The sequence below is a fragment of the Morus notabilis genome, unplaced genomic scaffold, assembly GCF_000414095.1.
Source record: "Morus notabilis unplaced genomic scaffold, ASM41409v2 Scaffold789, whole genome shotgun sequence".
NCBI classification, from domain to species: domain Eukaryota; kingdom Viridiplantae; phylum Streptophyta; class Magnoliopsida; order Rosales; family Moraceae; genus Morus; species Morus notabilis.
In genome coordinates, this window is record NW_010364361.1 from 626,313 (window position 1) to 650,877 (window position 24,565).

General features: G+C 35.8%; 5 protein-coding genes across 8 annotated transcripts; 2 read left to right on the forward strand and 3 right to left on the reverse strand.

Annotated features, from left to right (window-relative positions):
* Positions 1-136: 136 nt before the first annotated feature.
* On the reverse strand, positions 137-3,146 carry LOC21406834 (inositol 2-dehydrogenase). Of its 2 annotated transcripts, XM_010106582.2 has the most exons (7): positions 2,754-3,146; positions 2,408-2,578; positions 1,586-1,750; positions 1,342-1,506; positions 1,128-1,262; positions 678-775; positions 141-565 (listed from the first exon to the last, which is right to left on the reverse strand). In XM_010106582.2, the coding sequence occupies exons 1-7, from the start codon at positions 2,934-2,936 to the stop codon at positions 370-372; spliced, it is 1,113 nt and encodes a 370-aa protein (XP_010104884.1). In that variant the 5' UTR covers positions 2,937-3,146; the 3' UTR covers positions 141-369. The 2 variants fall into 2 exon arrangements, with proteins under 2 accessions (XP_024026885.1, XP_010104884.1); XM_024171117.1 differs by lacking the exon at positions 2,408-2,578 and having other exon boundaries at positions 137-565.
* A 2,546-nt stretch (positions 3,147-5,692) lies between these two features.
* LOC21406835 (phosphatidylserine decarboxylase proenzyme 1, mitochondrial) lies at positions 5,693-10,774 on the forward strand. Its single transcript, XM_024171112.1, has 12 exons — positions 5,693-5,920; positions 6,536-6,624; positions 6,862-6,915; positions 7,036-7,101; positions 7,554-7,614; positions 7,789-7,898; positions 7,998-8,251; positions 8,386-8,492; positions 9,105-9,172; positions 9,614-9,691; positions 9,933-10,052; positions 10,384-10,774. Exons 1-12 carry the CDS (start codon positions 5,761-5,763, stop codon positions 10,531-10,533), a joined length of 1,317 nt encoding a protein of 438 aa, XP_024026880.1. The 5' UTR covers positions 5,693-5,760; the 3' UTR covers positions 10,534-10,774.
* A 1,193-nt stretch (positions 10,775-11,967) lies between these two features.
* On the reverse strand, positions 11,968-12,918 carry LOC21406836. 2 transcript variants are annotated; one of them, XM_024171134.1, is made up of 3 exons: positions 12,813-12,918; positions 12,549-12,701; positions 11,968-12,252 (listed from the first exon to the last, which is right to left on the reverse strand). In XM_024171134.1, the coding sequence occupies exon 2, from the start codon at positions 12,696-12,698 to the stop codon at positions 12,549-12,551; it is 150 nt and encodes a 49-aa protein (XP_024026902.1). In that variant the 5' UTR covers positions 12,699-12,701; positions 12,813-12,918; the 3' UTR covers positions 11,968-12,252. The 2 variants fall into 2 exon arrangements, with proteins under 2 accessions (XP_024026902.1, XP_024026900.1); XM_024171132.1 differs by having other exon boundaries at positions 11,970-12,252; positions 12,553-12,701.
* A 1,207-nt stretch (positions 12,919-14,125) lies between these two features.
* On the forward strand, positions 14,126-17,544 carry LOC21406837 (formyltetrahydrofolate deformylase 1, mitochondrial). 2 transcript variants are annotated; one of them, XM_024171124.1, is made up of 8 exons: positions 14,126-14,388; positions 14,495-14,607; positions 15,251-15,401; positions 15,510-15,583; positions 15,687-15,846; positions 16,217-16,315; positions 16,431-16,517; positions 17,234-17,544. In XM_024171124.1, exons 1-8 carry the CDS (start codon positions 14,230-14,232, stop codon positions 17,378-17,380), a joined length of 990 nt encoding a protein of 329 aa, XP_024026892.1. In that variant the 5' UTR covers positions 14,126-14,229; the 3' UTR covers positions 17,381-17,544. The 2 variants fall into 2 exon arrangements, with proteins under 2 accessions (XP_024026892.1, XP_024026893.1); XM_024171125.1 differs by having other exon boundaries at positions 17,159-17,307.
* Positions 17,545-19,417: 1,873 nt separating this feature from the next.
* Positions 19,418-22,343, reverse strand: LOC21406838 (VAN3-binding protein). Its single transcript, XM_024171127.1, has 5 exons — positions 21,980-22,343; positions 21,106-21,484; positions 20,542-20,718; positions 20,279-20,386; positions 19,418-20,142 (listed from the first exon to the last, which is right to left on the reverse strand). Exons 1-5 carry the CDS (start codon positions 22,268-22,270, stop codon positions 19,904-19,906), a joined length of 1,194 nt encoding a protein of 397 aa, XP_024026895.1. The 5' UTR covers positions 22,271-22,343; the 3' UTR covers positions 19,418-19,903.
* Between the last annotated feature and the right edge of the window lie 2,222 nt (positions 22,344-24,565).

The window sequence follows — 24,565 nt, forward strand, 5'->3', positions numbered from 1 at the left end:
CCTATAACAGGGTGTTCCTCCCCCCCCCCCCCCCCCCCCCCCTTTTTTTTTTGTTTGATTCCCTTTACCGAACTAACAATTAGTACTAACTGCCCGTGAATACAAAATTTTTATACTTAAATCTCGTTGTTGTGTTTTATGGAGAAACGATATGAAATTGCATACGTCAAAGTTCTTCAGTGAAAGCAATAGTGCCCAGCGAAATTCTATACAACAGAGAACGAGTCAACAATCCTTTTATATTAGCATCAATAAAAGTTCAAGTTTGGAATGCTAACATTGACGAGAACATTCTTCTATGGCAGAGAAAAAGCTGTATACTATCGACAAAGCTCAAGAAATCAAGAGGATTTGCGTAACATCTCTGCACTAGTGCTCGTCCATTACTTCCTGAATTGTCACAAATCTACCCTTCTCTATCGAAACTTGTGCAGCGACCCCCATAGCGACCGATATCAGTCCATCCTGCAAATCCACGGCTGGAGCTCGTTCGCCTTTTGCTCGAATTGCAGACAAGAAGTTCAGGTGTTCTAAATAGCTAGATCCATGGTGCAGCCCATCATATCTGAAAAGGAGAAATCCATTTAGCATCTCAGGAAATGTGACTCTACAAAGAAGCTTATAGCATGGAATTGTTGACGATGTTAATGAAATGCCTGCAAACCAAAGAAGCTCACTTTATTCGGTCATCCTCGGCTTTTAAGGTCTGGACACCATCTCTTCCTCCCACTCTAGTACCAAAACGCACGATGCTCTCCGGAACAAATGCCTCCCCCTGTAAAAACTTGTTGCTTAAGGTATCGTTTGGTATGCCGCAATAAATTATGTTATGTGGTACTATATAAAGTTTTGCATAGTAGATTCTGTAACGGATGCAACAAAATTAATCGCCGTGTTCAAGACAGAGAGCTAAATCATAATGTAAAAAAAAAAAAAAAAATGCAAGAACAATCAACACAAAGTGCAGGAATCCGCCTATTAGCATATGCTACAGTAATGCATCCTTAGGAATTGCCATTTATTAAGTCAACCCTTTATAGTAAACGTACGAGGATTTAAAGATATCAGAAGATACTAATTGATAATTGTCTACCATAATGTTTGAGGAGACTAGGAGAGATTATTACCTTCCCAATATCACCAACAACAGATATTTCTTGCTCATTTTTACTCCCTTCCGCAAACATGCAAAGGTCGAGCATCCCACGGGAACCATTGTCGAATTCAATGATAACATATGCATTGTCAATTATATCTGGTACCTGAAAAGAAGCTTTTGTGAGCAAAATAAACAGCAGGGTAATCAAAATATAGAGTAGTAGATTTTGATGAGTAAATTACCTTTCCATCATATATTTCATCCTTGTGATTAACATCAATTGCACCAGAAGCCATCACGCGAACAGGATTTGCACCTGCAAAGAGCCTCATCAGATCAAAGAAGTGGCAGCACTTCTCCACCAGAGTACCCCCGGTATTAACATTGAACCGGTTCCAATTGTTGACCTGCATAACATTACAAGCATGAATGAATGAGGAAAAAAAAAAAATTGAGTTGCATATAGTAAAACCTTATGTAATATACCTTAACCAAGAAAGGGAACCGATGTTCACGGATAGCCACCATCTTAACCTGTCCAAGTGTTTTTCCCTTAACTATTTCTATCAGCTTTGCAACGGGCGGCATGTACCGGTACTCTAATCCAACTTGCACCAGCATATCTTTCCTCTTTCTAGCAGCATCTACAACCTACTTCAAGACAAACTATTTGATATATTTTATCACTAAAATTAATATAAAAACACAATGAAACATGAGTAAAATCCACCACCTCCAGTTAAAATGAAAAAGACTTTAGGATCAAATGCTTGCTTTAGTTTCATGCCAACCCAACAATAGTAGTCCCTTTTCGCAACATTAACCAACTGAAACCACAATTTCATCCACCAAAAACTAGCCTATTGAGGTAAATTTTACATTGATCAAAACATAGGTTATCAGTTAACAATTTCGAACAAGGTCACCTCCGATCTCCATACTTACTTTTCCAACCAAGTACCAAGTCATACACTCCTAATTTAGAACAATGCTAGGGCACACTAGTGGTGTCCAATACCACACACTAATAGAAGGTAAGTCTCACATCATGGGCTCCACAGATGGCATACCTTCTATTAGCTGTGGTGTTGGGCACCACATATGGAGACCAAAATAACAACGCAACTCTAGTACCAAGCCGTACACTCCTAATTTAGAACAATGCTAGGCCACACTAGTGGTGTCCAACACCGAACACTAATAGAAGATGAGTTCCGTGTCATGGGCCCCACGGATGACATACCTTCTATTAATTGTGATGTTGAGCATCACTAATACCCGTAAGCATTTTCCGCTAGTTTAACATACCGCTTTGCAATGAGGGACTGTGGTGCAAAGAGGCTTCTCCACTAGCACATGGTGTGGTTTGGGATGGCTGATGATATCCATCAGAATTTCGTAATGGGTCATGTTTGGACTTGACACAACCACCACATCACACATCCCACTCTTCAATAGCTCCTTGTGTCCGGTAAAAACCTTGTAATAATAAAAATAGAAAAAAAAAAAAAAACAAAATTCTCAAAACTTCAGCAAAAAGTGAGACACTTCTAAAACACTCCTAATCTCATCTTAAACAATATTTTTAGAAAGTGGGTCAAACTTCAAACTCCAAACATAATTTCTATGACTAAATTCTAGATATAAGAAATACCTTTATGGGCCAATTGTAAGAGTGAGCTAAATCAAGAGCAAGGCGTTGGGAAGGAATGTGGGGATCGGCTATGGCGACGACTGAGACGCCTTGGGTTCGGAGGTGGTACAAATTGATGAGGTGCTCACGACCCATCATGCCCACTCCTATGATTCCGTACTTGACTATATCATTGGCAGCCATGGTTGATGAATTTCGGAGCTTGGACTGATTCTTCTGCTTCTTCAACTATACAGTACACTTCGCTTGCTTTACTGTAGTTTTATACTCATTTTTTCTTTTGTTTGCTATATGACTGAGAAATTTGCTAGCTTTTTTTTTTTTTTTTTTTTTTGTCGCTGGAAGAAAATTATTTGCGTTAGTTTACACAACATGGGTAGTTGATAGGTTTTTGGTGGCTTGGCCGTTATCTCACGATTCTCACCTCAGTTTGTTTTTGTTCTGTCTGTTTGTTTGTTTGTTTTTAAAAAATAAATAATAATAATAATAATAAAGCAAACTAACCCTGGGTTTTTGGGTAAGTATTTTTCTGATTTTTTCCGAATTTTTTCCACGCTATATATGAGTGAAAACGACATGTCGTCTAAATTCCTGTAACGTCATTCTAAATCTTCGTCCTAAGCCGTTTAGTTAACTGATTTGAGTTTTTAATTCAAATTGAGATGTGATTTTATGTGAAAATTTTTTACTGTAACAAAAAAAGAAATAAATGTAATTATTTTTAAGAGTTTTTTATTATAGTAAAACTTAAATTTTAAACTCGAATCGATAAAATAAACGAGATCTTAATTTCTATTTTGACAATTTTACCTCTCAATTAAACTTTTTCTTTTTTTTTCTTCTCAAACATCCCTATATTAATTTATTTGCTAAATAAAAAAAATCATTACTGTCCTCACACTCTTCATCTCCTTAAGTCACTTTAGAAAATAATTGAATGGAAATGAAATTTTAGTTGAAGGAGGATTTCAGTTTTCACTTAGGGGGTGTTTTGGTAACGGGCAGAAATTATATTATTAGGAAAGTAACAGAATGAAATATGATTCTTAAAAAATGTGTATTATCACGTTTGGTTATGCATGTAAATCTTTTCTCATGTTCTCAAAAAAAATTATTTTACTGTGTTCGGTTAATACAAAGTAATGTAATGTGTTTGGTTAATAATAACTAATTTAAAATAATTTAGGTACTAAAAACTTGATTATTCTTAAGAAACACAAAAATTCTTCTTAAATAAACGGCGATCGGAGCCCGCTGTTCGGCGTGGGGCGGCGGAGGAGGAGGAGGAGCGGAGGGCGGTTGCGGCGGCGACTGGGGTTGCAGAGAGATGGAGACGGAGGTCCACGTCTCGGACTAGGGGGGAGGAACGACGTCGTCTGGTTGGAGCTTGGGGTAAGAAACGTAGTCGGAGGAATGTGGGGAATTGTGCGTCGGTGGTGGATCGGAGTTGGGGGTTTTGTCGGTGTGGGATTGATCGGACGGCTGTTGTTGTTGATTGCTCATCTTCGTGTTCTTCGATGAGAGAGGGAGATTGGGGATTTGGGGGGATGGGAAATGGAAAATTCCAGAAGAAGGAAAGTGAGAGATAGCGGGGAAGATGAAGGATATTTCGTTTCGAAGTTTGAATGGGAAGGCCAATCAATTGTCAAATGTGACGTTGGCACAAGCTTCGGGTGATGGAGGTGCTCGGCAGCTACGACAGGGAGGAGGAGATGCTCAGTGGTGGTAACTGCACTGGGTGTGTGGTGTGGGGTGTGTGGTGTGGCGTGGGTAAGGTTCTCGTGATTTTGAGATTCTTAAGGATTTGAATAACATCGTGAGTGATATTTAAATTATTTTAAAATGAGAGAAAGTAAATATCATAATAATCACTTTTTTATAAATTTAAAAATTATAATTCTTGTATTAAATATAATAATGTTACAAATTCTTATTTTGATTCTTAAAAATTACTGTATATCAAACACTATATCACAGCAGATTTAACGCACAACACATGGATCGAGCATGGCTCTTAAAATGGAGTTGTGGAGTGTAGAGCATCGAATCATGGGCACGTGTTTGAAAGAAAACAAGGAAAGACATTTTTACCGTTACACTAACCCATTAGATGATTTTGGCACTTGTCAATCATGGGCCGTCAATTTTCTTTGAAAGGACTAAAATGCCCCATTGTGTAAAGTTGTCACTTGCTAAATATTTTAATAAAATTACCTATAATAGGGGTGATCAAAAAACCTAACAACCAATGAATTCATTTAAACCACCCAACCTAACTCATTATAAATCAAATCTGATCAAGCCGATTAAGAGATTAATCTAACCCACCCAAAACTTGACTATTAATTCAGTGGATTTAGATTGTGTTTTTTCTAAACAAATTATCAAAATACACCCCATAATCCACCCAATTAATTAGGTAGGTTAAATTTAAAATTAACCTACCCAAACTTAATTGAGTGGATTAAAAAATCTCAAAAATTCCACTATCATTGTTTTTGTTATTTTTACATTTATACCACTTAAAATATAGTTTTGTATCGCTTGAGATTATTTTGACTGATTAAATAAAAGAATTGTTTTTACTATGCCACCCAGTGACATAAATATTTAGTTAGTACTATTTTGAGTGGTATTCTTTTATCATTCTAGAACTAATTGGTCTGGCCATTTTATTAAAAAAATAATAGATTAATTTCACAAATACCTTTAAACTATATAATATTTACTATGTAGTTTTTCAAAATGATCCATTAAACTTTATTAGAATCATTTAAAACACCATATACAATATGTCCAAATTACCCATTTTTTTAAGGGTCAAATTAAGATTTTGTAAAATTCATTAACTTTCGTAAGAAGGAAGAAAAATAATCAAGGCAAAATATTAATAATAACAATACGGGATAAAACAAAACAGATTTTCATGCTACAGAGGAGAAAACCATAACTGTTTGTTTGCAGCTACACGGAGTTTTTTTCACTTCAATCTCCACCAGGCTCAACAATGAATTTTAGGGTTTCGCACAGAGTTCCCGTGCTCCCTTATTGCGCGCGCGCCAATTACCTCCATAACCAGCGCCGCTCTTTCTCTTCGTTCATCAAAAAGCTCCAAACAGCAACTCAAGCCCGAGCTTCTTTCAATGGCGGAAGTGGCAGTTCTCGAGGTGAGTATTTCACTTCTGTAATTCACCGGAGTTTGCAGTTTCGACCTCATTTGTGCTCTATTATACTTCAATTCTTGAAAAATTTAAGGAGAAAGTGAAAGACTCAGGCGATTTTTCGGTGTTACTTTGCTGCATTTAGCCAGTAGTCAATTATGGAACGTTCTTCGTATTCGGAAGAAAGTTGGAGTTCTTTCAAGTGCTAGAGAATTCGGGTTTCTTCTGTTTTTATTAACGTCCTTCATTATTTCTACTATGTGTGTTTATATGAGGAAAGAAAACGTAAGATTTTTCTGTGAATAGTGTGAAACATATTCCTACTTGACCAAACAGTGAGATTGTAAGAATTGGGAAATCTGAAACTAAGTAGAGATGATAAAGAAAGTGATACCTGTGAAAAAACAGTTCAAATGTAACTTGTCAGGGGTCAAATAGCCTGGGACCAAATAGTGATTTCAGTTCTACAGAAATGGCATGATATGTTTGCATTCATCATATTCTTGATAAAAATTTTCATGATTAAAAGCTCATCGGAGACTTGAGTTGTGTATTCCTTTATCAATTTATTATACAATTTGATTTTTAGGGGGGTTGAGTGTTTCATAGTGTTTGCTTCAGGTGATTCTTTTCTGGTGCCTGGTGCAACAGTGGCCACCTTACTTATGCTGGGCGTTCTTCATGCTCGGCGAATGTATGATGATAAGAAGGTAATAAACTATAGAAGGATCATTAAGATAATTCTTACCGAAAGAAGGAAAGCGGCATTCGTGAGGTCTTCATAGAAAAGACCGTGATTTTATGTTCTATAGCTATGATTGTATCATACGTGTTGGGTTGCGTGAGGACTTAGATGGATCATCTTTGCATCAGTTAGATGAATAGGAGCCTTACTAGGTTTTTTTCTAGTTGTTTTTATGATATATATTTTCTTCGCCTTGAAATAGGTTGAAGAGGCTCGAGAGAGAGGGATAGAATCTGAGTTCCAACCTGATTTCAAGGTAGCATTGTATAACTTTCATAGTTTTTGTGATTTTGCTAGTTTTAAGATGGTTGCTTCAGTTGCAGAGATATTTCCAGCGTCTAACTTTGACATACAATTCTTATCTTCCCAATTGTAGGCTTCTGTTTTGAGATTGCTACCTCTGCGCTCCATATCAAGATGTTGGGGTTACTTGACTAGTGTGGTGAGTTATCTTCCCATTTTTACAAGATAGCAGAATTTAAAATTCTCAACCACTGTCCCCTGATAATAGTAGCACATTCACTGTAGTCTTCCTACTATCTTATTACAAATGCTGGATGAGAAAAACTAATCAATTTCCCTCATTAACCAGATTTGAATCAGTTAACCTTGTAAGTTGTACCTGATAATATACTACAAATAGAAAATGGGAATTTATTCAAGGTACATAATTCCGCTCATGTTATTACATGGATAATTTGAAAAACAGGTTGTACTTTTTGCTTGTATAACACTTCTATCACCTATCTTTATAGTTATCTGTGTTTTCTTTCCCTCTTTTTCTATTAATTAGTGCATGCATCTCACTTCTTTTCCCAGTATGTTGTGTTACTTTTGGAATGAAATGTTTTATTTTTGTTACGCGTTCTACTTATTGAAAGAAAATGCTTTTAGGAAATGCCTGTCTGGCTGCGTCCATATGTTTATAGAGCTTGGGCACGGGCGTTCCACTCAAGTATGGATGTTACATTTTCTTCCTCTAGCATTTTTTTTTTTTGTTAAATTAATAAGTTATATATGTTTATCTTACATCGTTATTGATGCGTTATTTCAATAGAAAACAAAATTTATGCTCATAGGCTTAAACCTAAAGATCATTTTTGAAATTGAGGTCTGTTTTACATTTCAGAGTTAGAGGAAGCAGCTTTGCCTCTGAACAAATATGCTAATTTACGAGAATTCTTTGTTCGCGCCTTGAAAGAAGGTTGCAGACCTATTGACCCTGATCCACAATGTCTGGTAACTGGTACCCAGCGATATAGACATCTAAGTTTTTAAATATTTCAATCTGAATTTACTTGCCACTTCTCCTATATGACTGTTTTTATGAAAGTGTAGGTTAGTCCTGTTGATGGTACAATCTTAAGATTTGGAGAGTTAAAAGGACCTGGGGTTATGATTGAGCAAGTCAAAGGGTTTTCTTATTCTGTTGCTTCTCTCCTCGGTGCAAGCTCATTCCTTCCTATGGTAGCTGAAGGGGATATGGATGAAGATGGTGACGAAGCAGAAAACACTCCTATGGATAAGAGGAAGAAGTCATGGTGGAGAATTTCACTGTCTTCTCCAAAAGTCCGGGACTCTGTGTCATCACGGTAATAAGATGTTCATATGTGGTCCGCACTTTAAGTCTTTACTTTGGGTGATGAAATCATTATGGAGTATGTTCAAATGTAACTAAGTGAAATACAAGTTAAGATAAATCATACTTTCCTTGTATTCATTGCAGTCCCGTGAAAGGTCTTTTTTACTGTGTAATTTATTTAAAGCCGGGAGACTATCATCATATACACTCCCCAGTTGATTGGAAAATTTTTATTCGCCGGCATTTTTCAGGTAAGGTTATTGCTGAGGCCCTTGTGTCTTGAAAATCCATGGAACTTATTCACTTTTCCCAAATGGTTCTCTCATTTATGAATGAATGCTCTGAATTTTTTAGGTTGCTTGTGATCCTTAGGATAATTATGACATTACAAATTGCTGCTTTTATAGCTTTTTCAGGTCCGAAATGCTTAGTCGTCATAAAGTTTCTGTTGCAAACTTAAATCAAAGGGAGGAATAGGAAATTCACAATTTCTTAGAAGCTCTCTACGTTGAGTTGTCTCCATCAAAATGTTATTCTTATGGAAGTTTTAAGAACCAGACACAAACTCATACATATATAATGCATCCTTAGCTAAGCATATTTTTAAGCTTTAAGTTTTGGTTTATTTTATGTTAAATTGTATATGCATAGCTCCTGCAAGTTGAGTGGTTGTGTTTAAATTGGTGTAAACCAGGTTGTTAGAATGCTATGACTAGATTAGGACAAGAGAAATCCAAATCAGATTTTAGGTTTGCTATTCGATCTAATACTCTTGTTATGGTTTGATTTTTGTAGAAAGTTTATTAATATTCTCTCCTTTGTAGTTATTTGTGTGGACTGTGGTCTGTTATTTTCCTTCGCAGGTAACTTATATCCTGTGAATGAGCGTGCAACTAGAACTATCAGAAATCTTTATATTGAGAATGAGAGGGTAATTTTTGTTAACTTGCAATGGTCGTAGCGAGTTCAATGTTTTTTGTTTTCCCTGTTATTAATGTTGTGCTTGTGAATGAGGAATAGGCGCGCACTTGTATTTGTATACTCAAAAATCTCCATCTATTGGTGGTTCGTTGATATGGTTTATGTCAATATAATTGGGGATGAGACGATGTTAATGAAAACCACCAATTTAATGACAAGAGGCAGGTAGTCAGAAAATTTAAACTAACTACTTGTATATTCATGCCCTTTTTTTAGGGCATAAAATATTCATTAGTTCTTTAGTGGCTGGCTTTTCCTTGTCTCTTCCAGTTTTCTAGCTCCCAAAAAAAAACTGGCAAATTTTGGTTAACATGGCCGGCTTTATTTGGTCTCTTTTTAGTCTTTTGTTTTCTAATTCACCTCACTGCCTATGAATTTCTTGCTTCGTCAGGTTGTGCTTGAAGGTCTATGGCAAGAAGGGTTTATGGCAATCGCTGCAATTGGCGCAATCAATATTGGATCAATCGAGGTTGAGTGGCTCCTTGAAATTTGAAAATCACAACAACAACAAACAATTATAGTAACTTATAATACCTTGTGCACGATATAAATAAACCCAACTTGACAGCGCCCCCCCACCGCCCTTTTTTTTTTTTTTTTTTGTCTCTGTGCGGTTTATTCTGATTTACCCTTTTCCTTTCTTGGAAATCATCTTCTTCTTCTTCATTAGCTTCCACAATTGATTTCTGTTTAAACTTTGCACATGGCAGCTTCCAATTGAGCCCGAATTCCGGTCGAACTTGCCAAGGAAAAAGTTATTACACCCAGAGACTGCTGAAGAACGGCTGTATGAACCAGGAATTGGTATGACGCTGAGAAAAGGGGATGAGGTTTGGAAATGCTTTCATTTCTCTTCCAGCAAAATTCCTGCTCATATGTTTCACTTTATTTTTAACTTTTCGATCCAAGTCTGACAAGAGCATTGTTCCCAACTGCCTTAACGCAAACATTACTCTTTAATAAATTCCAATGTGTCCGATAACATATTAAAATAGAATTAGCTGGAATTTTATTCAGAATAAAAAATAAAAAACAAACTTTGCCCTGCATATTTTCAAGCACTAGGACCTTGTTTCTCAACTGAATTATTCCTTTCCGAGTTCAGATCTCCTCTCAGCCTTCTAAATGACCTATGTTTCTCTTGTGCTTCAACCTGTTCAGATAGCGGCTTTCAACATGGGATCAACAGTGGTGATGGTCTTCCAGGCCCCTGTGATAATTGGAGATTCTTCATCAGAGTTCAAGTTCTCCATCAAACGCGGAGATAAAATTCGCGTAGGTGAAGCCTTGGGCAGGTGGCGAGAACAGTAGCCACCAGCATTGCACATTGATTTTATTCAGTGTCTTAAGCACAAAAAAGGGGTCATTAAGCCATGTAAATTATCCCAGTAAATTGCTGAGACAGTGAGTTTCACTTTAGATCTTTGGTATACCATTACAATAGTCAAAGAGGTGATCGTTTTACAAATTTGACATTTTTTTTCCCCGATATTGATGTTCATGTTGCCGTGTTAATATGCATGAATAGATTGCTCATAAGAATCCGTGTCTCACAGCGTTAAAGATATTACAGTGAAGTGATTTTTTGTCAATGTGCTTCTCAGCATGTCGTTAAAAAAATGCCAATGAGGAAGAACCATGCAATATAACTTTCTCCCATCCTTTGCCCATCCCATTTTCTCCCAATACGACAGGCAACACACATGCAATTCTACTATACCTGTATGTACGTCAGGCATCATTGACAAACTGTCAAAATTGTACAATGACTAAATTCTCAGCCTAATCTCAAATTCTCAGCCTAATCTCAGAACCTAATTCAGTACTTCACTCGTAAATTGCTTAATAGCACAAACCAAACACACAACACTGAAGATGAATCGCGCAACGGAAGCTTGCAAATTAAGAAGAAATGAACAAGTTCGATTGCTCCTTGAGGAATGAAGAGTTTTGGTCCCTGTTGCTATTGAGTGAAATTCTGAGGAGTTCCAATGCCAACCATAAAACTACATTCTAACCATTGTCCACAGCAGACATCAAATCCGAACGCTATAAAACATTCGGAGTAAGCTCCAACTAAACTCGAACGGGTTGAATATTCCTCTTTATGTATAAAACACTTAAAGAGAGAACCTCCTCAACCTCAGATACATCTAAAAGTTCCAGGAATTATAATTAGCACATCCTGAAGCATTAGAAGAGGAAAACCGGTTCTATAAGAACCGCAAAAGTTGTGCCCTTTTCCTTCTCTCTACACTTCTCACACTAAGCTTCCGACGAACAAACCTCTTCAGCAATCACAAGGCCACCTGGATTAGCTCTCCAGAAGATGGCTTATTTATCAGTATATGCTTGCTGCTAAACACATGAACATTAACTCATTTCACCAAGTTACCATATCTAAATCCTGTCAAAAACTAATCTTCTCAGATATGCTCATGATATGCACTCTGTCACTTCATATGAAACCAAAAATCTGCTCATAATATTTTTAAATGGTTTTACTTCCATAACTGCACTTGCAATCTATTTGGCATTGCAACCTCATCCAGAAGAAGCTTAGGCCCGTTTGGTTCATGGGTTCAAACCAAAATGGTTTGAACTAGAGTTCAAATTTTGTGAGAGAAAACATTGTAGTAGAACTTTTTAAATTCAAATTTTTGTGAGGTTTAAACCGAAGTTCCAAACAAGCTTCTAATAAAATATATCTCATATCAGTTCTAAAATTAATCATATGCGAGACTAAAAAAGAACAAACGATTGTTTTCATCCAAGGGTAAATGAATAGGAAAATATGGACAAAATTGAATCAAAAGAGAGGATCCTACGGACAAGCATATCATCCAGTAAATTGAATTGAATTCCTGAACAACACATTCAACACAAATCAGAGTTCAAATTGCGATTTACATTTGTTACTTCTGTAGATCACTCAACGCCTTTGTGGTTTCCATCTTCACAACTGCCTAATAACCAGGAATTGAATCCGAAGCTCTCAGTTTCCTATACCTTTATATCAAAACTTTGTTCCTGAAATGCCCACCAAAAAAAAAACCTTCCAAAATTAGTTTTGTCCCAATGTTTTCAAATCTTCAACAAATCCTCAAATCAATCAAAATATTGACAAAAAAAAAAACTCCAGAATTATTTTCTTCCCATTTTTTAAATCTTCAAAATTCATAAATTAATCCTCGTGAATTAGTTTCATCCCAAAATTTCTAAGAATTCAACAAATCCTCAATATAGCGACGAATATATGCAATTTTAGAACAAAGGCTGCAAATTTAAGAACAAAAAACCGAAAAATAAACTTGAAAAAAGCACACCTACGTCTGTTTGGAGTAAGAGGAAGAAGAAGGGACGCGCTTGTTACGGAGCATCATGTAACCGACGGGTAAGACCACTCCGATGATCATGATCGCCGCTCCGATGATGTACCTGACTGGGTTCGGTGGTTCCACCTCTATCACCCCCATGATCTGCAACCACAGGCGATCATAGCCCATTGTGTTAGATCTAAATCAATAGCTTAATAATATATAAGAAGAAGAAAGAAGAGAGAGAGAGAGAGAGAGAGAGAGAGAGCGTATATCGGCGAAGGAAAATCTGAGCGTCTTCGGAGTTCAGAAGACGATCCCTTTCGGAGGAGTTTGCTGAGACGGGTCTCTCTAATGGCGAGTCCTCTTCGCTATTCTGCAGTTTTGGTTCTGTGAGATCCGTACCAGGAGTTGGGTGCTCCTCTTGTACACGTGGCAAAATCAGGATGTACTTGGTTTGTTTTCGGCTTGATGGGTGGGCTATCAGTCAACGACCCAATAAAGAAAGGACGTCGTTAAGTAATCTAATTTTTTGTTTTTTAAAAGGGAAATTTACACGATTAGCAAAATCTTGGATTTTAATTTGCCAAGAAAAGAAATTGATTAAGAAAAGAAAACAATATATGTTTATCATGATGGACAATTATCTATGTTAAATTGTAATTTACCATACAATGAATATGTAATTTAAACTATTTTTGTATATCACGCATGAATTTAGAATGTAATCTGTCTATTTCCCTTTTTTTATTGCTTTTGTTATAGTAAAATAATAGAGGCATGATCCCTATCGCATTAGTATTTTGTAATTTATGCGAGTTTTAATACGTATGATGTAAGAATATAAGTGGTCTCCCCATTTTTTAATTATTTGTATATGTAAAATCAGTGAAAATTACTTTTTTACGGTGTTGTTTGTGACCTCTGTCTTGCTAGTCTCTTGATCTCGACCATTGAAGATTTTCATTAATTGTTGAGTTGATATTAAAAGAGCCGGTTGAAATTTCAGTGCGTTTTATGCGGACGTTTTTTTTTTTTATCCATTTGTGCTTTATTATATTGTACTAGTAAAATTTATTTAGAATTTGTTTTAAAATAATTTTATTTTTTTATGAAAATAAAAATGAAAATATTTTCAATATCAGACAGAAATTATTTTTAAAAATACGTTTAATAATTTTATCAAAAGATTATTTTCAGTGTAAAAAACTCATTAATGTCTTTTTTATCTCTTTGCTTGAGAGAGGAGAAAATAAAAACAAAAAATAAAAAATAATTAAAAATTATTTTTTATTTATCTCTTATTTTACACTAAATTAAAAAATTATTTTTATTTTTATTTTTTATTTTTATTACGTTAAACGTCATTTTAAAAATATTTTTATTTTTTTCTCAAAAAATATGAAAAATAAAAACAAATCAATTCTAAATACGAACAACGGTCTACATAAGAATACAATTAATTTGTTTTTTCAAAAAAAAAAAAAATTAACAACGTGGTATAAATTAAATCCTTCCTCTTTTTTTTTTACACTAAAGAAAAGTTAATTTAGAAAATAAAAATTGTGTGGATACCACGTCGGCTTCAACATCGGGAGAAAAGAACAGAAAAGAGAAGAAAGCATCTGGAGGTAAAGGCCACCGAGTTTGTTGGGTGGTGCAAACAGACAGGAAGAGAGAGGGAGAGAAGATGACTGTTGTCCGAAGAGCATCCGCAGAGCTCCCCAAACTTCTTGGCCTTGCAAACAGGTCCCTAAAATCCTTTGCATTCCCAGGCAAGTCCCTGCTCGATTCTTCCACATCTCCACCTTCCTCTCTCTCCCATGGGATCCACGTCTTCCATTGCCCCGTAAATCTCTCTCTCTCTCTCTCGTATTTTCTTCTTCATTTTCGCTGTAACCAAACAGGAAATTTTCATTTATATTTATTTACTCGTTTGTTTGTTTTTGTAATAGGATGCGGTTGGGATTGTGGCGAAGCTCTCAGATTGCATCGCTTCCAGAGGAGGAAACATTCTTGGCGCCGATGTGTTTGTCCCCGAGAAAAAGCGTGTCTTTTATTCTAGAAGGTTCGTCTCTTTCTTCCCCTTGCCAAATTATTCACATTTTCATGCAATATTTTGGTTGTTTCATATATATAATTTCTTCTATATCCAATCCGTTTAAGGAAAAAAGAAAAGAAAAAGAAATTGGATTGGTTTGGTTGACTTGGGATTTGTCATTGAATCTATTCCAAAGAGCTTATTTTGGTTGAAGCAAATAAATTGTTCTCTTCTCTAGCTATAAGCTATAGTCTGCTGTTGGATTTTGTTTTTGTTTTCTTGTTGCAAAATTTCAGGAATTTGCTATGTGCTTGAATATTGTCGGTTCTTTATTTTGTGAAACCATGCCATAGTTAAAAGAGATTTCTAGTGTAGGACCAGACAAAATATACTACCGGTAGGACTCTATTTTCTAAGCATCAAATTTTTGCTGTCTGTTATACATATTTTTATTATTTTGATGTGATTTTACTAGATCTAGAAGGTTAGAAACGTCCATCACCGGTATAAGGCCCTACAGTAGGAATACCAAAAAAAAGGAAGGACCCTTTTGTTCTTTTCTCTATTTTGAATGTGGAAACAAATTAATAGAAACCTATGACTCATTCAAGAGCAAAATATTTGGAGAGTACATCCTAGGCAAACTGATCAGATTGTGTAAACCTGGCAGTGAATTTATTTTTGACCCTGCCAAATGGCCAAGACCGCAGATGGATGAAGACTTTCTTAAAATTTCAAAAACATTCAATGCTATGAAATCCGTTGTTCGTGTGCCGGAACACGACCCTAAATATAAGATTGCCGTTCTTGTTTCGAAGCAGGTACGAGATGTCGTCTCTCTTGCCCAAACTTGCGAACACACGGAGACTTATATGTGTTTATGCATTCTGCATCATGCTGAAGTGTTCTTGTCTTTACATTTTCTGCAGGAACATTGCCTGATCGATTCGTTACATCAGTGGCAGGATGGAAGACTTCCGGTAGATATAACTTGTGTAATAAGGTTAGGTTTCGGAAACCTTGAACTTATCTTTTCCTTTTCTTGAGAATGCTGCCTGACCGTCGCCATTAATGTTTTTTTATATTTTCCTTTTCTTTTCAATCAGTAACCACGATAGAGGTCCAAACACCCATGTTTTTCGCTTTCTTGAAAGGCATGGCATTCCTTATCACTATCTTCGAACAGCCAACAATAATAAAAGAGAAGGAGAGATATTGGAGTTGGTTCAGAATACTGATTTTTTAGTGCTTGCGAGGTACATGCAGGTAATCATGTTATACGAACGCTCTTGCAATATCAATTTTTTCTTTAGTGTTACTATTGGCATTGAAGTTTATTTTATTGAGTGGAGAGAACAGGCTTCTTTTTGTTGAATTGTTCTTTTCTCTCTAGATTTTGAAATATGAAAAGAATTTTATTCATTAACATTCGTTTAGGTAATCGAATTACAGCAATGTGTTTGAAAACTACGAGTATGTTCATTTGCACAACTCAAGTCATGACTTGAGTTATGTATGTGAGAGAAAAACACTGTAGCAAAAAGGTTGAATTTGAATTTTTGTGAGAAAACACTGTAACAATATGATTTGAGTCATGAAAATGAACAAGGCCTACATTGTCAATTTACTTCTGCAGATACTATCTGGTAATTTTTTGAAGAACTATGGAAAGGATATAATCAACATACATCATGGCCTTTTGCCGTCATTCAAGGGTGGAAATCCATCAAAACAGGTTCGATCCTTTTGTGTAATCTACAAATTATGGATACATCCTCGCTTGTTGAACAATGTCCCTGTTTCCATCCTAACTTTCTATGCATGTATAATTTGCTAGATTATGTTGGCAGGCTTTTGATACTGGTGTGAAACTAATTGGCGCAACGAGTCATTTTGTGACTGAAGAACTTGACTGTGGGCCTATAATAGAACAGATGGTGAGCTGGAAATTGATTGCTGCCGCTATTTACTTTATGCTTGTTTATGATGCTTTTTGCACCAAATCTGACAAAATAGAGGGTGCTTATTGTTTGTTGTGTTTTCTGTTAAGTCCATATTTATTTTTTAATTCTCATGTCTACTAGAACATGGCTCATTTTGATAGATAACAGGAACAAAACCAACTTAAGGAACATGGTTGGTTTCTATATAATAGTTATATAGTTTGAATCATCCACTCTGTGGCATTTCTTTTACTGAAATGGTTCAAACATATTGTTGTCTTGAAAAGTACAAAGCCCATTTTGGATTGGCAATCCCAAACTAAAATTTGTTGCAGATCTGAGTTATGGTCCATAACTATGGTAGGAATAAGATTGCACTAAATTGCTGCTGATGTTGAGAAGAACTCGAGCCATACCGGCTCTTTGTTTTTTTTATTTTTGAGGTCAAAGTATTGTGAGATGTGTGGGATTTTAGATAAATGAAAGTTGGAAAATGCTCCATGTGTTCGGTTTAAATTTAACTCAGCCTTTGTTTTTCCTTGTACCCAATTTGTTTAGATGATCATTTTGTTTTGTTCAAATGAGACATAATTGCACGTCTAATTACTTGTAAGTTTTCTCTTTTTGCAATGCAGGGCACATAATAGTCCTGGGCTAGTTATTTTCAAACTTTACCTTCATGGGCAGTATATACTTTCAAATTTATGCAGGTTGAGAGAGTTTCACACAGAGATAACTTGCAGAGTTTTGTGCTGAAATCAGAGAACCTCGAGAAACAATGCCTTTCAAAGGCCATAAAATCATACTGCGAGTTGCGGGTGTTACCATACCAGGAAAACAAGACTGTTGTATTTTGAGGGGACAAAGGGCATAAATCAGTTGATAGGTGGATAATTTCCATACTCTTATTCTTGCTAATAAGTCTAAAACTTGTCATTTCCAATGCTCTTTATCCTCCCTTGTTCTTGCTAATAATTTTAACTTCCTGTCTCCAATAATTAATGTAACTTTTTATTTGGTGATAGAATTCTAATTTGTATAACCTGCAGTCAAACCTTGAGTGTACCTTGAAATCAAGAAATTATTGGTTTAACAATTCTGGAATCTGGATCCAGAGTATTGCAGACTGATGGCAATTTTTATTTTTTTATTTTTTTTATTTTTTATCCAGAGTATTTTGACTTCTAAACTAGAATTATTTTCACCAACCATTTTTTTTCACAAATGGGCAGGCAACAATGGCCACCATGATTCGTCTCTATCCTTTGTCTTAATAAATGAACTATTACAACGTCCTGGAGCTCAAAAATAGTACGAGTTGAATTTTTTAGGCCAAATTAACGATTTAAAGCCTTGTGCCTAGTCAACCAACAATCTTGTTACAAGTACATTGCAGAACACCAATGACCAATTAATTGCAAAATAGTTTATCACATATGCCAACATTGAAGTTTATCTATGGTACGACCAAGGAAATAAATCAATACATGAGCAAACTGTACAGAGCAACTGTTGACCGTCGTCAACAGAAATACACCTAGTTACCGTTTAGTAATAAGTTGGATTACCGGTTGGATCACATAAGAATGACAGCGCTGTATTCGATTAAAACCGAATAATAGAGTGGAACGGTTTATGTGCGTGCCTTGTGGGCTTGGTGTTAGAGTTTTTCAAAAGAAAAAAGAAATCTAAAACGATAAGTAGACCAAGATTTATAGTGGTTTACTCTCAATACAAGAGTTACGTTTACTTTAAGAAATCTTCCTCTCTTTTTCCTTTTTTTTTTCCCCCTTTTTCTCCTTTTTGATTACAAGAAGCTCTATTCTTTTTTGTGTGTACAAGTATTTTTCCTGTGGTCCCCCTCTCTTGTGCCATGCCCCTTTTATATCACATAGATTACATATTGGAGAAAACTGAGGTAAGTGGTTATTCTGTGGTTGCTCTCGAGTAGCCTACTGTCCTATTCATCTAGACTACAATGCTTTTTTGACTGTTCATCTACCTACTCTGCCCAAAACCGCGGCTCTGTAGCTTCTCCTTGATTTCCTATTGGTCTATTTTGGCGGCCAACAGGTTGGTAATCATTTCTCTAGCCAATAGCTTTGTTTACACATGCACGTAACCTAGGGATTTCTCTCTTGTCGCTTTAGGAGATCTTCTCGGAATCTGGGTCAAATAACCGATCACGTTGCCCTCTCCGCTTTCAGTTTGCCTGGATAGCAAGTCCAGACAGAACCTTCGTCCCCATCAATCCTCACATAGGATCGACGGCCTACAGGGTTTAGGAGCTGTCTCCGTCTTTGCCATTTGAACGGTCGACTGCCATCATGGACGCTTTGAAATAGCTGAACTTCAATGTCTGAAAAGTTGATGCTTCGACCGTCATCGCCTCTAAGAATAGGGTCACTATTGACCTTTAAATGCTTTTACGTAATTGCCACGTGAAGCTTATCTGTCGTCTGACATGACAATGTAGATTTTCCCTTACGACAGAAACAACAAAAAATCTCTCTCTCTCTCTCATTGACATTTAGTTTTTATTTTCTTTTCCAATATTTTAACTAGCGGGAAAGAAAACTATGGACAATATTTGTGCGAAAAGTATAAAGCTTGGGACAACATTTATGTGTCATCACTAGAGAAGATAGGCCTTCATAATTTGCCTTGGAGATTACAATAAAAGGGAGTTATTCCATCATTCTATAAGCTCCAAGTGTAGTCCTCTCTCTCTCTCTCTCTCATTAACATTTAGTTTTTCTTTTCTTTTCCAATATTTTAACTAGCGGGAAAGAAAACTATGGACAACATTTGTGCGAAAAGTATAAAGCTTGGGACAACATTTATGTGTCATCACTAGAGAAGATAGGCCTTCATAATTTGCCTTGGAGATTACAATAAAAGGGAGTTATTCAATCATTCTATCAGCTCCAAGTGTAGTCCTCAAAAAAAAAAAAGAAAAAAAAGAGAAAAAAAAAAGAGAGAGAAAGAAAGGACTCAAAAGGAGGTCTAACATACCTCAATGAATGTGTTTCATACATTCAAAATGTTCTTATCAGATTATTCACACCTCAAACTGTAATGTAGTATACATAAACTTATTGACCACTTTCCTCTTCTTCTTCTTCTTCTGATGTTGGCCTTGTTCATTGATTCCCACAAGCTGATTATCAAGGGTCAAACATTGGCGACAGAATGTATTTTCAAGCAAAAAAAAAAAAAATGATCATACTCTTTTACTGAACATAAGAAGCCAGAAAAATTGTGTGGTTCCTAATCTATTCCTTGGTACAAATCTTCTCTTCTCTTGTAATAGAAGTATCGTCTGCATAGAGGTTTATTTTCTGTCCTACTTTTTCGTGCTACACATGTACACAAGGGAATCATATACTAGAGCTGATGGATAAAAATCCCAGAGAGCCCTCAGTCTCGTCGACGTTGCTTACTCGGCGAAGGAGACTTTGTATCCCCTCAACCCATCTCTGCTTATGGATCCTGCTTTTGCATTTGAACTCTAGAAGACCTTGTGCGGTTTTCAGACCAAAGATGAGTTCTTCTGAAATTTCCCATTCTCTTTTATAGGGCCACGCAGCAATGTCGTCACAGACTCCATAGACAATGCCTAAATCCATAGTAAATCCAGACATTATAACGGAATGCCATTTTATTTTTCAATAAAAAGCTCAGCTTAGTTGTAAATGGTGGCATAGAGACCAGAAACAGATTGGTATTCAAGTCAAAGAACTATAAATACTTACATTTGTTATTTTTTGAGAAGGCTCCAACAACATGTTTATTCTTGAGTTTGATTATGACCTCAAAATCCTCGTTGATGTAGACAGACACACGCTTCGGTTGCAAAACTCCTGTGAATTCAAAAGAGTGATCCGGTTTAGCTACCAAACTATACACCAAAAGGGCCAAGTTCCCATACATCTAATCGGCACGCACTTGTCATGGTGAGTATACTATTTTGGTTAGTACCCATGAATATGATCCTGAACTTCATATGGTAAATTACCTTTTCGTGTAAGTTGCAATAAGTCGCCCGCCAACTGAGAACCTGGATCCTCCTTTTGACCACCAAATGAAGCTGCAGGCTTAGTTTCAGCCATTCCCTTTCCAAAGGGACTTATAGAAGCATTCTTTCTAGTTTCCTTTGGCAGCCTTGCTTTCAAAGCACCTTCCCCTCGCAAAGCTGGAAAGAAAGATTTCATAATGATGAATAAGTCAAGAGTAAGCATGAAAGGAAACTTCAGAAACTCGAGAGTGCCGTGATTGTTAGATTGAAAATATCCCAAGAATGCTAATTGGAGGCGAGCGAACATTGGTTTTCATTTTCCAATACTTCCCTGGAGTGAATGAAAATGTGGGTCCAGATTCAAACCATGGCCCAATATGTAACAAAGTAGAATTCACCATCGCAGGGTTTGAAATTCGGGTTCGATTGCTTTGATACCATGTTAGGTTATCAATTCATCCAAAAGCTTAAGTTAATTGGGAGTAGGCAAACATTGGTTTTCATTTCCTAATAGTTATAATGGAAATTTCATTTCTTTATAACTTCAGCCAAATAGGAATATACCAGTTGCGGCTGCAGCAGTAAAAGTCGTAAGATCCCCGGGACTGCGGATGTCCACAGCTGATCTGACAATGGCAGCAACACGGTCATGATCAGCTCCAGCAGTCTCGGCCATTTCAATGCAATGTGATGCCAAAAGTTCTGTGGCTGACGCCAAAGCCATGCTCATCTTCGAACGCGATCTACCAGAGTTTTCTTCCGCGACTACGGCAGCCAAGGCCGTGGCAAGTCCCGCTATGGAGAGAGCAGAATGCAATCTTGCATTCTCCAATCGTGCCTTGTCTTTCTTGTTCAATGTGTCGCTGCTAGTCTCCTTTTGTCGGAACCACTTTCCAATTGACACTGTCCTCCTAGCGTTAGAAGACTTTGTACCCTTAGGTGGCTGTCAAAAAGAATACAACAAAAAATAAACAAATAAATAAGAATTGAATGGCTTGCAATTCAGATATAGGTTTCAGAATTTTTGTACAAAAAAAAAAAAAAAAAAAAAAAAAAAAAAAAAAAAAAAATTTTGATGCAGAACCTGTTGGGTTCTTTTAGCAAAAAGAAAAAAGATTTTAAAAATTTTTCCAACAATAAAATACTCGATCTATAAACATATATTTGTACTTATTTGGTAATGACAAACCTACGGATTGTCAAATAGGAGAAGAGAAGAATAATTAGAGAGAGACATATGTGATTATAAGACTGAAATTGATAAATCAATTGCTTCTAAGGTTTAACATAATCAAGCCTATTTACCAATAGAAGGTCAATCCTAATTTTACTAGGAAACTAGGCAATTAAGCTAAAACTAAACCAAAAGATTACAAAAGACAAATGATGATAATAACAAAGATGAACAATCCCTATTGATGAAATGAAGAAATCTTACTAATGGTGGCAAAGCAACTGCTTCCGGGACTATCATATCAAGATTCTTGTCAAGTGAAAATTGCTTCTGTTTTTGAGCCAGAGCCTTCGAAATTTCGGTAGCCGAAATACTCCATGACCTTGACAAGAATTCCATGGGCTCATGTGGTGTCTTTGGTTGAGGTATAGCAGGCAAGGATGTAACTTTCTGTAGCTCATCTTCCTCATCATCCATAAGACTCTGCAATGAAGTAGTCCTCCAAGCTGAAAAATATTCACTTTCCATTTTTCCTTTTTTTTTTCCCTTGCTCATTACTAATGTGTCTTCTTCACACAAACAGATTTATTGTGAAATCTTCTTCTTCTTCTATTTAACCAAAATGCTTATCTCATTTGTTGGGCGGCTAAAGTATGCTTTTTTAGAAAATATCAAGTACTTGTAAGCTTTGACTTTTCCTGTCACATCAATTGACGGCAAAAGGAATTAGAGATACTTCAAATAGACGACTCAAAGGAGATCAAAAGAAACTTTGAATTAAACCAAACAATAAACAATAGTAATTAACTGACTGGATTAGAAAAAGCACCTCCAAAATATTCTTCAGAGACCCCAAAAGCTAGACATGAATATGGGCTTATGAGTTTATTTCTTCTTGAAGCAAAAGCTGCTTTAAAATTTCATTAAATTATGATTCCCAAAACCAATTCAAACTACTTTCAAACTGGCAAAAAAGAAGACTACCCTTCACTCATAATTGAAAACGCCGACTAACCCAGCAGAGAAAAAGTGTATCTACACATATATATAAAACTGAGATTTGGTTTTCATCCACAGCAAAATATTGAAATAAAAAAAGACAAGATTTTATGTTATATACAAAGAAAGGCCCAGAAACAAGGAGACAAGAATGAATCAGAGAAACGAAAAACGAAATCTTGTGCTTGGGAAAACACCCCACGAATTCAGGCCGGTTCATCAAAAGGAACAGAAGAAAAACCAAATGAAACAAACGCACAAGTATATAACTAGTTCACGCGAAACCTAGTACGAGTCTAAAAAAAGGAAGAAAGTTAAGAAGTGACAACGAGAAACCACACGCCCGGATAAACGGGGAATGGGTTTCTTGGCAGCCATGCAATGCAAGAAGACGAGAGTGCTAGTTTCTATGATGGGGGAAAAAAAATGCATTTGTATATATGAATTGTATCATACTCGTGTGTATGTTTGTGATAATCACAAAGGAAAATGAATGAAATGTTATGAAGGGGGGAAAAAAAAACAAAATCAAACTTTCTGTGGTTGGGCAGTTTTCGAATTAAAAAGTGGTGTGCAAGAGCAAGACACCAGCCAATCAATGGCTCGGTTCTTGACTGAACGGTGGGGACGGTTTTGGGCTCGGCATATATTCTCCTCCCCTTCTTCTGACAAAATTATTGAGGCCTCGTTATTTTCGTTGATTCGAGTTTAAAATTCGAGTTTTACTATGGTAAAAAATTCTCAGAAACAATCATATCTAACTTTTTTATTACAATAAAAAGTTCTCACACAACATCACATCCTAACTCGAATTAGTGAACCGAACGGGCAACTTATTCTTGTAATATGGATCTAAATTTTTATCTTTTGTTATTAATTAATATAATATTTGATAAAAAAATATTAATAAAAAATAATGGGTAAAAATCAAGAGCCATGCAACTTAAAAGAGTATTTGTCTCTTTTTTCTTGTTCTTTTTCTTTCCCATGCAGTCATCTTTGAATGAGCTTTTTTTAACTTTAAGATATAAAACTTGCGGGGGTCTCTCCGTTAGACTAAAAAGAGTAAATTATCAGTAGTTCTATATTTTCAATTGTCAAATTTGCATTACAATTTATCTTTTTTTTACATACTTTTTAAACTGATATAATTTTTAACAGATGATCTAACGGTTAATAATTAACCTCACTGATAGAGAAATCATAATGAAGAAACTCCCAAAACTTTAATTTTTAAGGTTCCAACAACAATTCCTATCAATAGCAAAAATGATAGTTTGGGTTTTTAACACAATTGCATAGTTTGGGTTTTTAACATAATTGTCCCCTAAACTTATCGTTGTTTAGTAAATTACCCCGTAAAGTTTTAATTTTGGCAAGTTGCCCCCTGAATTTGTAAATTTATTGCAATTTGTCTCATTTAATTAAATTTGCTCAAATTTTTATTAGGTTTAAGGGATTAAAAGTTGAGATATTGAAATATTTATGTTACATTTGAATTGAAATGTTGAAATTTTTAGTTAAAGGTGTTTTTTTGACACTAATTTAACGCAATCGTCGTTAAAATTGGACACATTACAACAACTTTATAAGTTGAGGGAGCAACTTGTTAAAATTAAAAATTTGAAAGATAATTTGCTAAATCACGACAAATTTAAGGGACAAATGTGATAAAGACCTGATAGTTTTAATGCACAATAAAAAATATATACACAATTGATTAAATCTGACAAAAATGCATCACATTAATCCACACATAGTAGACTTGTACTTCTGTTTTTAGCAAGCCAAAAAGACATTTGATAGAGAATAAGAAAATACTTGTGTAATTTATAGTCGTCAAATTACATC

What these genes read in the sequence shown, in the direction of transcription:
- LOC21406835 (XM_024171112.1), top strand. Translation starts at nt 5,761, where the DNA reads ATGAATTTTAGGGTTTCGCACAGAGTTCCCGTGCTCCCTTATTGCGCG. An exon ending in CGGGACTCTGTGTCATCACG is followed by an intron (nt 8,252 to 8,385) that starts GTAATAAGATGT and finishes TATTCATTGCAG; the next exon opens with TCCCGTGAAAGGTCTTTTTT. An exon ending in TATTCGCCGGCATTTTTCAG is followed by an intron (nt 8,493 to 9,104) that starts GTAAGGTTATTG and finishes TTTCCTTCGCAG; the next exon opens with GTAACTTATATCCTGTGAAT.
- LOC21406834 (XM_010106582.2), bottom strand. Translation starts at nt 2,936, where the DNA reads ATGGCTGCCAATGATATAGTCAAGTACGGAATCATAGGAGTGGGCATG. An exon ending in CAGTCCCTCATTGCAAAGCG is followed by an intron (nt 1,751 to 2,407) that starts GTATGTTAAACT and finishes GTCTTGAAGTAG; the next exon opens with GTTGTAGATGCTGCTAGAAA. An exon ending in ATGAAATATATGATGGAAAG is followed by an intron (nt 1,263 to 1,341) that starts GTAATTTACTCA and finishes GCTTCTTTTCAG; the next exon opens with GTACCAGATATAATTGACAA.
- LOC21406836 (XM_024171132.1), bottom strand. Translation starts at nt 12,698, where the DNA reads ATGGGGGTGATAGAGGTGGAACCACCGAACCCAGTCAGGTACATCATC.
- LOC21406837 (XM_024171124.1), top strand. Translation starts at nt 14,230, where the DNA reads ATGACTGTTGTCCGAAGAGCATCCGCAGAGCTCCCCAAACTTCTTGGC. An exon ending in CCGTTCTTGTTTCGAAGCAG is followed by an intron (nt 15,402 to 15,509) that starts GTACGAGATGTC and finishes CATTTTCTGCAG; the next exon opens with GAACATTGCCTGATCGATTC. An exon ending in GATATAACTTGTGTAATAAG is followed by an intron (nt 15,584 to 15,686) that starts GTTAGGTTTCGG and finishes CTTTTCAATCAG; the next exon opens with TAACCACGATAGAGGTCCAA.
- LOC21406838 (XM_024171127.1), bottom strand. Translation starts at nt 22,270, where the DNA reads ATGAGCAAGGGAAAAAAAAAAGGAAAAATGGAAAGTGAATATTTTTCA. An exon ending in ATTGCAACTTACACGAAAAG is followed by an intron (nt 20,387 to 20,541) that starts GTAATTTACCAT and finishes TTGAATTCACAG; the next exon opens with GAGTTTTGCAACCGAAGCGT. An exon ending in CTTCTCAAAAAATAACAAAT is followed by an intron (nt 20,143 to 20,278) that starts GTAAGTATTTAT and finishes CTATGGATTTAG; the next exon opens with GCATTGTCTATGGAGTCTGT.